This window comes from Cebus imitator, unplaced genomic scaffold, assembly GCF_001604975.1.
Source record: "Cebus imitator isolate Cc_AM_T3 unplaced genomic scaffold, Cebus_imitator-1.0 Scaffold183, whole genome shotgun sequence".
Taxonomy (NCBI): domain Eukaryota; kingdom Metazoa; phylum Chordata; class Mammalia; order Primates; family Cebidae; genus Cebus; species Cebus imitator.
The window spans coordinates 3,056,064-3,072,020 of record NW_016107498.1 but is presented as its reverse complement, the minus strand read 5'-3'; the positions used below and the strand labels follow the sequence as shown (position 1 = coordinate 3,072,020).

Here is a 15,957-nt window from a genome sequence, read left to right as displayed (position 1 = left end):
ATATTCCAAGTAATACTTGTTATTTGTATAATCTATACACACACATACACAGAAACCTTGTCTCTATACACACACACACACACACACACACACACACAGAGCCAGGTGCAGTGGCACATGCCTGAAGTCCCAGCTCTTTGGGAAGCTGAGGCAGGAGGATCTGTTGAACCCAGTGGGATCAAGGCTGCAGTGAGCCCGTGTTCATGCCACCGCACTCCAGTCTGGATGACAGAGCAAGATCCTGTCAAAGAAAAAAAAAGGAAGGAACTTCTGACACATGCTATAGCAGGGATGCACCTTGAAGACATTTGCAAAGTGAAATAAACCAGTCACAAAATAAGAAGTACTGTCTGATTCCACTTGTACGATGTATGAAGAGCAGTCAGATTCATAGAGCCGGAAAGGAGCAGGGTGGCTGCTGGGAAAAGGGGGATGGGGAGTTAGTTTTAATGGCTGCAGAGGTTCGGTTGGGGGTGATGGAGAAGTCCTGGACATGGGCTGTGGGGGCGGCTGCACAGCAATGTGAAGTGCTTACCGTAACTCAGCTGTGCACTTAACATCGTTAAGGTGGTAAACTTTGTGTTATGTATATTTTACCACAATAAAAAATACGTGGTTTCTAGAATCCTCTTCTAGATGCATGTCTGGCTTCTCCCACGGAGCTGGTGCTGGAGGAAGCCGGCCAGGACAACGGCTGGCTTCTCCTCTTTTGCCATCATGGCCCTCTCGCACCATGTGATCAAGCTCTTTTTTCTCTCCTTCCAGGATTTAAGGGACGCTGTGAGGCAGTCATGAGTGCGGTGAAGACAGGGCTCTGCTGTGTGCTGCTGTTCTGTGGAGCAGTCTTCGCCTGGCCCAGCCAGGTGGGTGTCCAGGATCCCCGCGTCCCGCCCCTTGAGGCTGCGATGCTTCCAGAGGCTCCAGGGGTCTTCGTCCATCCGGGCACAGGGTGGGAATGCTGTCAGGGAGAGGAGAAGCGCAGGGACGAGGGGTCAGCATTGCTGTGGAGCACACCGCCCACACTCCCCTCTGTACTGTAGACTGTATTTGGGGGCCCAGTGCGGAGCCCTAGGCACTTATTTTGAATGGAGTAAGCAGTTCATTCCACTCCCTGCCTGACTGCTTTTTTGCAACTGGTTTTAAATAACGTATTTGGGCTGGGCGCAGTGGCTCATGCCTATAATCTCAGCAGTTTGGGAGGCCAAGGTGGGAGATCGCTTGGGCCCAGGAGTTTGAGACCAGCCTGGGCAATATAGTGAAACTCTCTCCCTACAAAAAATTTAAAAATTAGTTGGGTGTAGTGATATACACTTGTGGTCCCAGCTACTTGGGAGGCTGAGGCGGGAGGATCGTTTAAGCCCAGGAGGTGGACTTCGGTGAGATACGATTGCCCCAGTGCATTCCAGCCTGGGTGACAAACTGAGACCCTGTCTCGAAAAAAAAGGCAATGCAGGTGCCATGAGTCACAGCTGCAGGCAAGCCGCACTCATGGCGCGTATTATCTAGCTGAGACAGAAGCGCTACGCACACTCTCTCAGAATGCCTAGCAGTAAAGGGCCCCACAGAAGACCAAACTAGCCCCACCTCTGCCACAGAATCCTAGAGCAGGGAGAGCCCCGGTGACTACGTGGAATAGACAGGCAGCTGCAACTCTATTGCCCAGTGTGATGGCCACTGACCACGTATAGCTGTTTGAATTTAAAATAATTAAAATTAAAGTTAAAAATTGTTTCTCAGTCCCACTGGCCACATTCCAAGCACTCGATGGCCCTGTGTAGCTTTCTGTCTGGATAGCACAGACAGAAAACATTTCCGCCATGCAGAAAGCTCTTCTGGACTGTGCCAGTTAGGAAGGAGAGGAAGAATTGGACCAGAAGGCAGGAGATGGACGCTCTCTTGGGCCAGTTACCTGAGGGGTGTCTCTGAGCTAGGGTGCCTGGCTGGCAGGTTCATGTGGGCTTCTGGGTTCCGCCTTTACTCTTAGGATGCCTGGCATGTGCTGATCCTTCCTCTACCCATGGTTTCTTTGCAGGAAATCCATGCCCGATTCAGAAGAGGGGCCAGATCTTACCGAGGTTGGTGCATGGGGTCATGGGGGCAGGAGGCAGGGTGGGTGCAGGGTGCCTTCTTCCACCTGCCACCTGCCTACGGTGTGACAGTGCCATTGCAGTGTAATTTTACAGACATGCCTATGTCAGCACCGTTCTCCCTTCACCTGTGGCCACTTCTGATTCTGAGGGGAGCAGAAACAGGTGTCCCCCCAAGGAGCAAGCTTGTCTGGGATCACAAGCTGGTGGGGGATGGCTGGCCACTGGCCCGAGGTCCTAGTTATGCAAATTAGAAGGCAGATGCCAGGAGAGAGAGCTTGGCTTGCCCAGGCCATGCAGCCTCCAGCAGCAGGGCCAGGGCAGTCATGGCCACGGCCAGCCCCACACTCTGGGTCTCGTCCTAGGCTGTGATCCCACCACAGTGCACCGGCGGCTTTGCTGACAACATCCCCGCGTATCCATTTCCTTCTGTTGATCCAACAGGGATGTCCCACCCGGGCAACCCCCAGACGTGGTGGGGTCTCTAAGTCCACGTCTAGAGTTGACTCTAGGAGGCTGAGAAGTGCGAGGCTCAGCTTCAGGCCCAAAACTATCAGCCTAGGCCCTCATTTTCCCTCCTTCACCACCCAGTTCTTTTGGTTCCGGAAGACTCCATGATACCCTTTGTAAAGGTGTTAAAAAGGGTGACTGACTCCCCAGAGTGAGCCATACCTCGACTCCTAGCGCCTTCGTTGTTGGATGGCCCCATGCTTCCTACGAGGGTATCCTGGCCTCAGCGACCTCAGAAGCCGCAAGGGTCTGACTTACAGTGAGGTCATGCCACTTCTTTAATTAATTGAAAGTAAAGTTGTTGTTTTTAAAGTTGGTGTTCTGGCTTGAAACAGAAAGATGGCATGAGAATATTAATGGGAGCACTTCAACTATTTTCATTATGCCAAAAATACTTGGAGAAGTGGCACATTTTCTGCAAAGACTAAAATATCAATTTTGTTTGTTTGATGCAAAAATGCATCATTTCTGTGTGGTAATACTTATGTGGAACAAAAACTCTGGTAGGCAGTTATGCATATATATATATATTTTTTGATGGATTCCAATGAGAAAAAGTCCAGGTGTAATGGCTCACATCTTTAACTCCAGTACTTTGGGAGGCTGATCCAGGAGGATGGCTTGAGCCCAGGAGTTCAAGACTAGCCTGGGCAACATAGTGAGACCCCCGCCACTCCCCTACCTCACCCCCACCTCTACAAAAAAAAATTAAAAATTAGCTGGATGTGGTGGTGCGTACCTGCAGTCCCAGCTACTTGGGAGGTTGAGGCAGGAGGATTGCTTGAGCCTCGTAGGCGGAGGCTGCAATGAGCCGAGATTTGCACCCTGTACTCCAACCTGAGTGACAAGAGACCCTCAAAAAAAAAAAAAGAAAGAAAGAAAATAAAATGAAAAATTAGGTTGGGTGTGATGGCTCATGCCTGTAATCCCAGCACTTTGGGAGGCTGAGGTGGGCGGATCACTTGAGGTCAGGAGTTTGAGACCAGCCTGGCCAACATGGTGAAATCCCATCTCTACTAAGAATACAAAAATTAGCTGAGTGCAGTGGTAGGTTTCTGTAATCCCAGCTACTTGGGCGGCTGAGGAAGGAGAATCACTTGAACCCAGGAGGTGGAGGTTGCAGTGAGCCGAGATCATGCCACTGCCCTCTAGCCTGGGTGACAGAGCGAGACTTTGTCTCAAATATATAAAAATAAATAAATAAATCATATGAGAAGATACTCGATGGCACTCAGAAAAGAAATACAAATTTATTTTATTTTATTTTGAGACAGAGTCTTGCCCTGTCGCCCAGGCTGGAGTGAAGTGGTGCAATCTCAGCCCACTGCGACCTCCACCTCCTGGATTCAAGCGATTCTCCTGCTTCAGCCTCCTGAGTAGCTGGGATTACAGGCACCTGCCACCAAGCCTGGCTAATTTTTGTATTTTTAGTAGAAATGAGGTTTTACCATGTTGGTCAGGCTGGTCTCGAACTGCTGACCTCAAGTGATCCACCAGCCTCAGCCTCCCAAAGTGCTGGGATTACAGACATGAGCAACAGTGCCGGGGCAGTATTCATTACCTTGTTGTCTTCCAGTTGTGTGTCTTCAAAAAAGTAGTATGCAATGGTGTCGATGGAAAGCAAGCGAGGGAGTTTTCCCAGTAGGTCCAGGGGCAGAGAGTCATTTCATTTTGAGTCATACTCTGATGAGGCTGGCCTGTCTTTTCTCACAGTGCTCTGCAGAGATGAGCAAACGCAGATGACATACCAGCAGCACGAGTCATGGCTGCGCCCCATGATCAGAAGCAACCGGGTAGAATATTGCTGGTGCAACAGCGGCAGGGCCCAGTGCCACTCGGTGCCCATCAAAAGTACGTACTGACGCTGGGAGGTGGTGTATGCCTGTGATCCCAGCACTTTAGGAGGCCAGGGTGAGAGGACTGCTGGAGTCCAGGAGTTCAAGACTAACCTGAGCAACAGAGCAAGTCCCCTGTCTCTACAAAAATAAAAAATTAGCCAGGTCTGGTGGGGCTCACCTGTAGTTCCAGCTACTTGGGAGGCAGAGGCAGAAGGACCATTTGAGTCCAGGAGTTGGAGGCTGCGGTAAGCTATGATTGTGCCACTGCGCTTCAGCCTAGACGACAGAGCAAGCCCCCATCTCTAAAACAAAACAACACAAACAAAGAAAAACAAAAACCAAAAAAAGCCCAGTCCGAATGGACTTTAAGCTGAGGCTTTGCGTTCAGGGGTCCAGTCTCAGGAGCCCAAACTCTGTCTTCCATGGTCCCCAGCAAGTTCAGATCTTCAAAAGGAACTTCCAGGCCTGTTCGGCCTTAGGCAGAGGTGAAGAGACGAGCAGAAAAGGGAGTGAGACCGAGTGACCTTGGGCAAATGCCCCCTTGCCTCGGTTTCCTCATCTGTAAAGTGGCGGGAATAATAGTGCACACTTCATGGTTTGCTGTGAGGATTAAATGAGCTGATTTTTGTAGACTGTCCAACAGTGCCTGGCATGTAGAGCACATGCTCAACACTTTAACTCACATCATCCTTGGAGCTGCTTCGAGGGTACAGTGGACCCTTGAACAGCACTTGTCTGACCTGCAGGGTCCACTTATGTATGAACTTTTTTCAACCAAAGACAGGATGAAAACAGTATTTGTAGGATGTGGAACTGGTATACGTGTGTTCCGCGCTGCGGGACTTGAATGCGTGTGGATCGTGTGGACGGGGCTCCTGGAACCATGGCCCATGCGCACAGAGGGAGGCTGTCACTAGGGCTTACTTGCTTATACTTGACAGGTTGCAGCGAGCCAAGATGTTTTAATGGGGGCACCTGCCGGCAGGCCCTGTACTTCTCAGATTTCGTGTGCCAGTGCCCCGAAGGATTTACTGGGAAGCGATGTGAAATAGGTGAGTAGGTGGGAGCATGTGAGAGGGTCTGAAATGCCACCTCGCCAGCCCCCCAGGAAGGAAAGGCAGGGTGTGATGGCAGGGCCATAGTGGGGGCCAGGGACAGGGAAGGCGCTTCTGACGTGGTTCGGGAAGCACAGTGCCAGGCAGCAGGCAGAGTCCGGGTGTGACCCTGGAACCAGGCTGGCACCCCTGCCACTAGCCTGTGGCTTCCCAGCCAGGCTACATCAGGCCTGGGGGATGACAGGGCAGAGGGGAAGCCCCCTGAGGGCTGAATGAAGGGGATTCCCATGTGAAGCATCTGTACCCTGCTCTCCGTCAGATACCAAGGCCACATGCTATGAGGACGAGGGCATCAGCTACAGGGGCACGTGGAGCACGGCGGAGAGCGGCGCTGAGTGCACCAACTGGAACAGCAGCGTGCTGGCCCAGAAGCCCTACAGCGGGCGGAGGCCGGATGCCATCAGGCTGGGCCTGGGGAACCACAACTACTGCAGGTAAGGGCATGATCCCGAGGAAGGTTCCCCTGGTGAGAAGCTGCTATGGCTAGGGAAAGATTCTGTCAGATCCGTCAGGGCTCTCCCGAGAAACAGAACCAATACAGGATGGACAGATGGATAGATAGATAGATAGATAAATGGATAGATGGATGGATAATAAATAGAAGATAGATGGATAGATGATAGATGATAAATAGACAGATGATAGGTTGACAGATGATAGATGATTGATGGAGAGATGATAGATTAGATAGATAAATAGATGTTAGATACATAGATGATAGATAGATGATAGACAGATGATAGAGAGAGAGAGAGAGAGAAAGAGAGAGAGAGTGAGAGAGAGAGAGTGCATGTGAACCCAAAGTCTCTGAGAGAGGTCTCAATCAATTTAGAAAGTTGATTTTGCCAAGGTTAAGGACATGCCGGTGACACAGCCTCAGAAGGTCCCAAGGACACGTGCCCAAGGCAGTCAGGGCACAGCTTGCTTTTACATATTTTAGGGAATCATGAGACATCAATCAACATGTGTAAGATGTACATGGGTTTGGTCTGGAAAGGTGGGACCACTCAAAGCAGGGTTTCCAGGTCATAGGTAGATAAGAGACAAAAGGCTGCATTCTGAGTCCTTGACGAGCTTTTCACTGAACACACAATTCAGCCTGGCTCAGTTCATCTGCACTTTTACATAAACGATAGGGCAGAGGAAGCAATCAGATATGCATTGGTCTCAGGTGGGAGAGGGATGACTTTCCGTCCCGCACCTGGGAAGATAAGCTGTCCCTTTGCATCGCCAGGGTGAAATTCACAGAACTGTTTTAGGGTAAAGATCTTCAGGTCTGCAAGGAATTTCCTTGTAGGGAATTTTTAAATAAAAATCTTTGTAGCTATCTTATTGAGGAAGAAATGGGAGGCAGGTTTGCCTGGCATGGTTCCCAGCCTGCCATTTCCCTTGGCTTAGTGATGTTGGGATCCTGAGCTTTCTTTTTCTTTCATACTGGATAGATAGAAAGACATTGATTTATGGACCTGGCTGACAGGATCGTGGGGGCTGGCAAGTCTGAAATGTGTAGGTCAGCCAGGCTGGAAACACAGGCAGCAGCTGAGGCTGCTGTCTTAAGGCAGAATTTCTTATTCAGGAAACCTCATATTTGCTCTTAAGGCCTTTAAGCGATTGGATGAGGCCCAACTACGTTATCTAGGACAATTTCCTTTTCTAAAGTCAACTGGCTGTAGGTGTTAAACACATCTATAAAACACTTTCACAGCTCCTAGATGAAAGTTTGATTCACGAACTGGGTACCACAGCCTGGCCAAGTCGACACATAAGGCTGTGCCAGTCCACACCTTGTCAACTTGGCACCCACGGGCATCTCCTTAAACCACACCTCCTCCAAGTAAACATAGGAATGAAGTCATCCTCCTGCCTAACACGATACAACTACCAGTGTACAACCAAAAATGCACTCCTGCCTGGGCATGGTGGCTCACGCCTGTAATCTCAGCACTTTGGGAGGCCAAGGTGGGCGAATCACCTGAGGTCAGGAATTCAAGACCAGCCTGGCCAACATGGTGAAAATCTGTCTCTGCTAAAAATACAAAACTTAGCCAGGCCTGGTGGGGGGTACCTGTAATCCCAGCCACTCCGGAGGCTGAGGCTGGAGCATTGCCCAAACCCAGGAGGTAGAGATTACAGTGAGCTGAGATCGAGATCGTGCCACTGCACTCCAGCCTGGGAGACAGAGCGAGACTCTGTCTCAAAAAAAAAAAAAAAACCAAAAAAACAAAACGAAAAAAGCACTCCCCATTCCCCAAGAGGAAGATACAAGAGTCCTTGGGTCCCAGACGAGAGGCTTCACCATTGACCTACCCTGGCCCTCCTGGGGCTGATTTTTCAGAAACCCGGACAGAGACTCAAAGCCCTGGTGCTATGTCTTCAAGGCAGGGAAGTACATCTCGGAGTTCTGCAGCACCCCCGCCTGCTCCAAGGGTAAGCAGCAGCCACCCCACCTTCCCCTGAGTGCCCCTGGTGGAGGAGGGTCTGGGAGGACAGGCTGACAGCCCTTTTGCGTCTGAGGGGAGAAGGAGGAGGCTAGGAGTGCCAGAGGGAAGAAAGGCAGGACTTAGGTCTGTGCCTCGGCTTAGCTTCTGACTGGCTGTTTGTCTGACCTGGAGCTGATCTCCTCGCCCTCTGACCCTCGGTTTCCTCCTCTGTGGAGGAGAGGATGGGCGGATTCAGTGGTTTTCAGTCCTTTTGAGAATAAATGGAGATTCTCCCTTTTTCGATTAATGGGTGAATGGGCCTTTCTCTCTTTCACTCCCTCTCAAACCTTTTAATGGGGAAAAAAACAAAAAAACAACAAAAAAAACTTCCCAGATGGAAAAAAATATATTAAGTTACAAGGCCAGGGACAGTGGCTTATGCCTGTAATCCCAGCACTTTGGGAGGCTAAGGCAAGCAGATCACCTGAGGTCAGGAGTTCAAGACCAGCCTGGCCAATATGGAGAAACCCCATCTCTATTAAATATACAAAAATTAGCTGGGCATGTTGGTGGGCACCTGTAGTCCCAGCTACTCAGGAGGCTGAGGCAGGAGAATTGCTTGAATGGGGCAGAGGTTGCAATGAGCTGAGATCACGCCGCTGCACTCCAGCCTGGGCGATAGAACAAAAAACTGTTTAAAAAAAAGAAAGGAAGTGAGCCGAGATTGAGCCATTGCACTCCAGCCTGGCACCTGGCAACAGAGCGAGACTCTGTCTCAAAAAAAAAAAAAGAAAGAAAGGAAAAAAGTGCTAAGTTACAAAAAGGCACTATGGATTCAGTGGTATTTTTACAAATCATTACATTATTTATCACAGCACTATGAAAGATACTTTTTAAAGTTCTAAACATATATAGGGCCAGGTGCCGTGGCTCATGTCTGTAATCCCAGTACTTTGGGAGACTGAGGCGGGAGAATTGCTTGAGCCCAGGAGTTTGAGACTAGCCTGGGCAACAAAGTGAGACTCCATCTCTATGAAAAATACAAAAATTAGCCAAGTATGGTGGCATGTGCCTATGATCCCAGCTGCTTGGGAAGCTGAGGTGGGAGGACGGCTTGAGCCTAAGAGGTTGAGGCTTTGGCAAGCAATGATTGAGCCACTGCACTCCAGCCTGGGTGACAGTGAGATCCTATCTCAAAATAAATACATAGATATGTGTGTGTGTGTGTGTGTGTGTATATATATATGTATATGTTAGATGTATATATTAAATTTATATATGTATATATATTATTTATATGTATATGTCTAACACACACACACACACACACACACACACACACACACACACATATATATAAACACGCAGCAGCTATCATTCAGTGCATGGGTCCACGGGTGATGCTTGTGGCTCAGACTTTACGGTCACTCTAAAGCATCTTCCCCTTCACCCATGGTCTGGTCTAAATGAGGTCTCACAGAGCTAGATAATCTTAAAAATCCCTTCCATTTATGGTGTTTATGTATAGAGGTAGGCTTTGTCAGTTTCAGATGGGGAGAAGACAATGGGGAAATGGGAGAAATTGATGAAAACAGGCAGCACTCTACGGCTCATGCCCTCCTCCTTTCTAAGCCCATTGTCAGATCCTCAGGACACTGGCAGACACAGTCTGAGAAATAACCCCCACCCCAGCCCCACCGAAGCACTTTGGTTCACTGCAGCCTGTCAAGTCTACACAAAGAAATCTCTAACAGCTTTCAGAGCAGCCCCAGAAACAGTCCCCACTCACGGAGCGTAGTAGCCTTCCTGCTGGACCTGAAGATGCCCCTGACTCTCTCTCAACACAGCGAGAGATCTAGAGAGCCACTTCCAGTGGAGATAAAACCCCCTTGCCATCTCTATTAAAAGGACTCAAAGAAGGGGAAAAAGGCTGGGTGTGGTGGCTCACACCTGTAATCTCAGCTCTTTGGGAGGCTGAGGTGGGTGGATCACCTGAGGTCAGGAGTTCAAGACCAGCCTGATCAACATGGTGAAACCCCATTGCAACTAAAAATACAAAATTAGCTGATCATGGTGGTGCATGCCTGTAATCCCAGCTACTCGGGAGACTGAGGCAGGAGAATCGCTTGAACCCAGAAGGTAGAGGTTGCTGTGAGCTGAGATCGTGCATTGCACTCCAACCTGGGCAAGAAAAGGGGAAGTGCGAGGTGTTACACTTTTCTCAGTACCGGGCTAGCAGCCTCCAGCTTCCCTGGCTGGCTGCTCCACTTGAAGCCCCAGCCCAGACTTGCCTACTTCAGAATTTGTTTGTTTCAGTTTGAGAATTATTTTCTTCCAGGAGAAAATGGTGACTGCTACTTTGGGAAAGGGTTAGCCTACCGTGGCACCCACAGCCTCACCACGTCGGGTGCCTCCTGCCTCCCGTGGAATTCCATGATCCTGATAGACAAGGTTTACACGGCACACAACCCCAATGCCCAGGCACTGGGCCTGGGCAAACATAATTTCTGCCGGTACGTAGCACAGGGGCAGGGGGTTCAGGGCTTGGCAGAAAGCGGGATTAGGGTGTGAGATGGGGGAAGAGTCCATGCCTCAAGTTATACGACAGACCCAGTGCATGGGACACACCCATGGATATTACCTAGTCCAGCCTCTTCACTTGCTAAAAAAACACTTACTGTGAAAAGCAAGGCGAGCCAGTTTTCCAACCCAAATCCCAAGTTAAGGGTCCTGGCCCATAACCATTCAGGCCTCATCTGTTCTCATCACATCTTTATTCCAATGATTTGTGAGAGTTACATAGCAGAAGAGCTCACAGTTCTGTCCACCAACCCCATGAGATTAGCACTCTAGATGACTGGTTGAACAACAAAGTTGCAGAGACGTTCTCCTAGAGTGGGGGTGTGCCACAGAGTCAAGCTAGCTCAGTGTCCTCCCTCCCAGCTCAGTGGTTTTCATCGGTTTACTGAGGCTCCTTCTGCCCTTCCATGGCCTGTGATGTGACTGAAAATGGGATTGAAAATGTAAAGTCCTGGCCTGGTATGGTGGTGCATGCCTGTAATCCCAGCACTTTGGGAGGCTGAGGCAGGAAGATCGCTTGAGCCCAGGAGTTCAAGACCAGCCTGGGCAACATGGCAAGACCCCATCTCTACAAAAATAAAAAATTAGAAGATAAAAAGGAAACCTTAACTTCTCTTATCATTTAGGAATCCTGATGGGGATGCCAAGCCCTGGTGCCATGTGCTGAAGAACCGAAGGCTGACGTGGGAGTACTGTGATGTGCCCTCGTGCTGTAAGAGCCCAGCCCCGGCCGCCTCCCTGAACCTGGTCTCCCTTCTTCGCTGTCCCCTTACCACTTTCTAGGCCTTCGAGGCCGTTTGGTGCCGACTGTGTGCCTACCAGGCTTCCAGGCTCGGTGGGGTGGGGGCTTCCATGACGGAAGCCATGGTGGGTGGGCAGGTGTCCACGTCCCACGCATGGGAGTGGTGGAGAGGGGTGAGAAGAAAGAAAAGAACACTGCAACCTCGCTGAGAAGTCAGTAGGCTCTACCCCACTCTCTCTTTTTTTTTTTTGAGATGGAGTTTCGCTCTTGTTACCCAGGCTGGAGTGCAATGGCGCGATCTCGGCTCACCGCAACCTCCGCCTCCTGGGTTCAAGCAATTCTCCTACCTCAGCCTCCCGAGTGGCTGGGACTACAGGCCATGCCACCATGCCCAGCTAATTTTTGTATTACTAGTAGAGACGGGGTTTCACCATGTTGACCAGGATGGTCTCGATCTCTTGACCTCGTGATCCACCCGCCTTGGCCTCCCAAAGTGCTGGGATTACAGGCTTGAGCCACTGCACCCGGCCTACCCCGCTCTCTCTAGACGCATCTATCGGTGATGCTGAGGGTGGTGGGGAATGAGCGGGCAGCCTCGCAGGCATGGCTCCCTGCATGATAAAGTGCCTTTACCATATTCGCCCAATAGCGTGGTGGAAGTGGTCTTCCCACCTCTAGTTTACTGAGGAGGAAACAGTCTCCCAGACACCAGGTGGCCTGCCCACGCTTGCTGGGCACCAGGTGGTAAAGCCGGGGCCTGCCCTCGTGTCCTCTGACTCCAAGGCTTGTACTTCCACTGTGAGCTCTTCCATGTTTCCTGCTGACCCCATTTCACACAAGGGAGCTGGGCTCAGGAGGGGGATGAGATTCAAGTTGGTGCATGTTGCTAAAAAATGAAACTTTAGTTTGGAAATGGCCAGAGATTAGGTTATTAATCAGCTCCCGTGAACACACAGATCAGGCAAAATGTTCCCCCAAGGAACACAACTCTAACTGGGAAGATGAGACACAGACCACCAGCTAACTCACACCCAAGGCCATTAATGTGAGTCCTCAGTGGTCCGTGTCCCTAAGCTCCTCAGAGCTGAGCAGGTGGGGACGTCACGAAAGCTTTGCGAGGAGGCAGGACTGCACCTGGGCCTTGAAGCATGGGTAAGGTTGGGCAGATGGAAAAGAAATGAACAGCCATTCCCCAGAAGGAAGCTGCCATCCTTTATTTCTTAGGCAAGGAAATGACTGTAGGAAAACATTAGGAGGAATGAAGGATGGCAGGTCCCCAGTTTTTGGAGTCAAACACACAGGTGCCATTGCATCCTTGGGCAAAAATGACTCCGCCTCCTGAAACTCATTGCTGTGGGAATTGAAGAGAATGTATGGACAACACTTGGCAGGCTGATCCCAACAAGCGAAAGTTGTGGTTTTACAGCCATGCAGATGGCCCCATCATTCTACCTACACATGTGCAGGAAGGCTGAGGGTCTGACGGCCTCTCGTCCTTTCCTCCCCAGCCACCTGTGGCCTGAGACAGTACAACCAGCCTCAGTTCCGCATCAAAGGAGGGCTCTTTGCCGACATCGCCTCCCATCCCTGGCAGGCTGCCATCTTCGCCAAGTACAGGAGGGCGCCGGGAGAGCGGTTCCTGTGCGGGGGCATCCTCATCAGCTCCTGCTGGATTCTCTCCGCCGCCCACTGCTTCCAGGAGAGGTAGGAGCTCAGGAACGCAGTGGGTTTTTCCACCCTCTAAGGCCTAGAAATGAAATCCTTTAGGGGAAATCCCACAGCAAAAATAGCATTCTAAGGCTGTTTCTCTACCAGGTTTCTGCCCCACCACCTGACGGTGATCTTGGGCAGAACATACCGGGTGGTCCCTGGTGAGGAGGAGCAGAAATTTGAAGTAGAAAAATACATTGTCCATAAGGAATTCGATGATGACACCTATGACAATGACATTGGTAAGAGGTCGTCATTCCTGGCTCCAGTTCACACTCCAGATCACACAACACACCCATGTGCACTCACCTGTGTTTGCACACACGGGCCTCCTCCTCCAGCCCCTGCCCCTCTTGCATGTTCCTCACCTCCCACGGGGCTGCAGCCCTCACACCCGGCTCACTCCTCCTCTCTCCCTCCCAGCGCTGCTGCAGCTGAAGTCGGATTCGTCCCACTGTGCCCAGGAAAGCAACGTGGTCCGCACCGTGTGCCTCCCGGCGGCTGATCTGCAGCTGCCCGACTGGACGGAGTGTGAGCTGTCTGGCTATGGCAAGCATGAGGCCAGTAAGTGGGAGGAAGTCTCGGTCCATCCTGTCTGCAGGACAGCAGGGGAGGCTGCGGTGGACCAGTGAAAAATGGAGTTAGGAGAGCGAGGTTCCAGCCCTGGGTCAGGCACTGACGCCAGTCCCATCTCCCGGTGCCATGGAGGCCCGTCTCTGTTGTCCCTGCCTCCCAGAGACACTGCAGGCCAGGAAAGGGCATAACAGCATGAGGGCCTCGAAGTGCTACAGGTGTCGGGAAGGTTCTGAGTAGGAAGTGGAGTACGGTCACCAAGCATGTGGGCTCTGGGAAGCTGAAGTTGTGTAGGCGCAATTTCAAATCCCACTTGCTGAGCTGTGTGTGACCGTGGACGTGGATTATTATTTGGAAGTGCTCCCAGCCTCAGTTTCCTCATTGGAAAAGTGGAGACAGAACTAGCTCCCCAATTAGATGAGGAGTGTTAAATGAGATAATACTGAATGAATGGTTGTCAGCCAGGGTGCTTTTGCACCCCCAGGAAATGTTTGGTGAGGTCTGGAGACATTTTTGGTTGTTACAGCTGAGGCTGAGGGTTGACACCGGCCTTCGGTGAGCGCAGCCAGAGATGCAGGGCTGTGTCCTCCCCCACAACAGGGACCTGCCTGACCAGAGGCATCAGTGCCGCTACAGAGAGGCCACAGGTTCAATCCTGGAATCCTGCTGTTTTTGTAGGTCAAAACAATAAAATGCCAGCAATGTCATGGGATTCGACCTAATACATGTTGAATCTTGATTGATGTTAGCTATTATTGGAAAATCTGACTTTCTCTTTCTAAAAGGTTTATCAATAACTTTCCCTAAAACCATATGATGGTTCTCCCCTTTCAGCTTCTCCTTTCTATTCGGAGCGGCTGAAGGAGGCTCACGTCAGACTGTACCCATCCAGCCGCTGCACATCCCAACATTTATCTAACAGAACGGTCACCAACAACATGCTGTGTGCTGGAGACACTCGGAGCGGCGGGCCTGAGGCGAACCTGCACGACGCCTGCCAGGTAACCAGGAGTGGCGTGCCCACGCTGGGCACAACCTGGGGGAAATCCCCCTGGGACAACAGGTCTTCACCAAGCCTGGGGGAAATCCCCCTGGGACAACAGGCCTTCACCAAGGAAAAAAGCTATCACCAGAGTGGAGTGACTTCCTCTTAGCGATACCCCTGGGGATTCTAGATGAGGCCCTTAGAGAATAAAGCAACTGGAGGAAGATCAAAGTCACCTAAACCTAAGAACTCTAAACTGCAGGAAATTTCCCCAGGGTCTGTACAGGAAACTCCACCAGTGTGGGATTTCCTTTCGGCCCAGGCAATTGATTGACTGCTGAAGGGATGGAGAGAGCCACACAATTAAGAAATGTTTACCTCTGTTGGTGTTAGAGAATTGGAGTCTGCTTTGTAGAAGGGAAGGCAGAAAGGCCACTTACTGGGAAGCAGGATCTAGATGATGTGAGAAAGAAGCTTTCAAACCTCACATTCAGCCCTAATACCCTGGGAAAGCACACTATTTGAGGTCCTTTGTGTGGGCAGCCTTATCAGAAGTAGTACTTATATTTCATGATTAAACAGATACTGGGGTGCCGGAGGACAGGCCAGCCTGCTGGTATTAAGACCCACACATAGCCAAGGATTGTTCTTCCTCAGACATTTCAGTGCCTGCAGCGTGCCAGACTCTCCTTTAGGGGCTGGGGGTAGAAGAGACACAAAGAGAAGCCAGGCCAGGCTCTGGCGCTGAAGGATGGGCGGGCTTTGTTCTTGCAAGCCAGTCAGATCAGCAGTTTCGCCTCTGATTCCCTGACAGTATTTGGTTTCTTTTTGAATGGTTTCTTCAGAAACCTCAGCTATACCACCTAGCTCACAGTCCAAAAACAAAAAGGTTGTACCAAAGTGAAACCATTATCTATATGCATGCTTAGTTAAAAACAAAAACAAAAAATCTATTTCAATATAAGAACAGCTAACAATTACCAAGAGTTTTATGTCTTCCATTGTCTCCATGCTTTCCATGCATTCTTCTACTGAATGCCATTACCACCCTATGGTTAGTATTAATATTATCTCTATGGTACAGATAAGAAAACAGAAGCATGGATAGTCTAAGGCCACTCAGCTAGTAAGTGGTGGAGCCAAGCCAGAATTTTTGAGGCCTGAAACATTTGAACAATTTACCAGGATACAGCCTAATCCTCCACTTAACAGCATGCCTGGAAAAAACAGTTTCTTAGAAACTGCACCTGTAAGTGAAATGATGTATAACAAAACCAGTTTTACCATCAGCTAATTGATATAGACAAGAGTTTACCAGGTGAGGTGGCTCATGCCTGTAATCTCAGCACTTTGAGAGGCTGAGGCAGGTGGATCACCTGAGGTCAGGAGTTCGATAC

The 15,957-nt window shown here is 50.3% G+C and overlaps 1 protein-coding gene across 2 annotated transcripts in view; it reads left to right on the top strand.

Annotated features, from left to right (window-relative positions):
* The window catches only part of PLAT (plasminogen activator, tissue type), a 32,029-nt gene that overhangs the window by 13,813 nt on the left and 2,259 nt on the right, over positions 1–15,957 (top strand). For both annotated transcript variants that reach the window (XM_017545941.2, XM_017545942.2), the window contains 12 exons: positions 766–863; positions 2,033–2,075; positions 4,311–4,448; positions 5,377–5,487; positions 5,810–5,984; positions 7,886–7,977; positions 10,309–10,483; positions 11,177–11,262; positions 12,801–12,996; positions 13,108–13,244; positions 13,426–13,566; positions 14,410–14,576. In XM_017545941.2, the coding sequence (XP_017401430.1) occupies positions 792–863; positions 2,033–2,075; positions 4,311–4,448; positions 5,377–5,487; positions 5,810–5,984; positions 7,886–7,977; positions 10,309–10,483; positions 11,177–11,262; positions 12,801–12,996; positions 13,108–13,244; positions 13,426–13,566; positions 14,410–14,576 (1,533 nt within the window). In that variant the 5' untranslated portion in view covers positions 766–791. The remainder of the gene's footprint in view (positions 1–765; positions 864–2,032; positions 2,076–4,310; positions 4,449–5,376; positions 5,488–5,809; positions 5,985–7,885; positions 7,978–10,308; positions 10,484–11,176; positions 11,263–12,800; positions 12,997–13,107; positions 13,245–13,425; positions 13,567–14,409; positions 14,577–15,957) is intronic.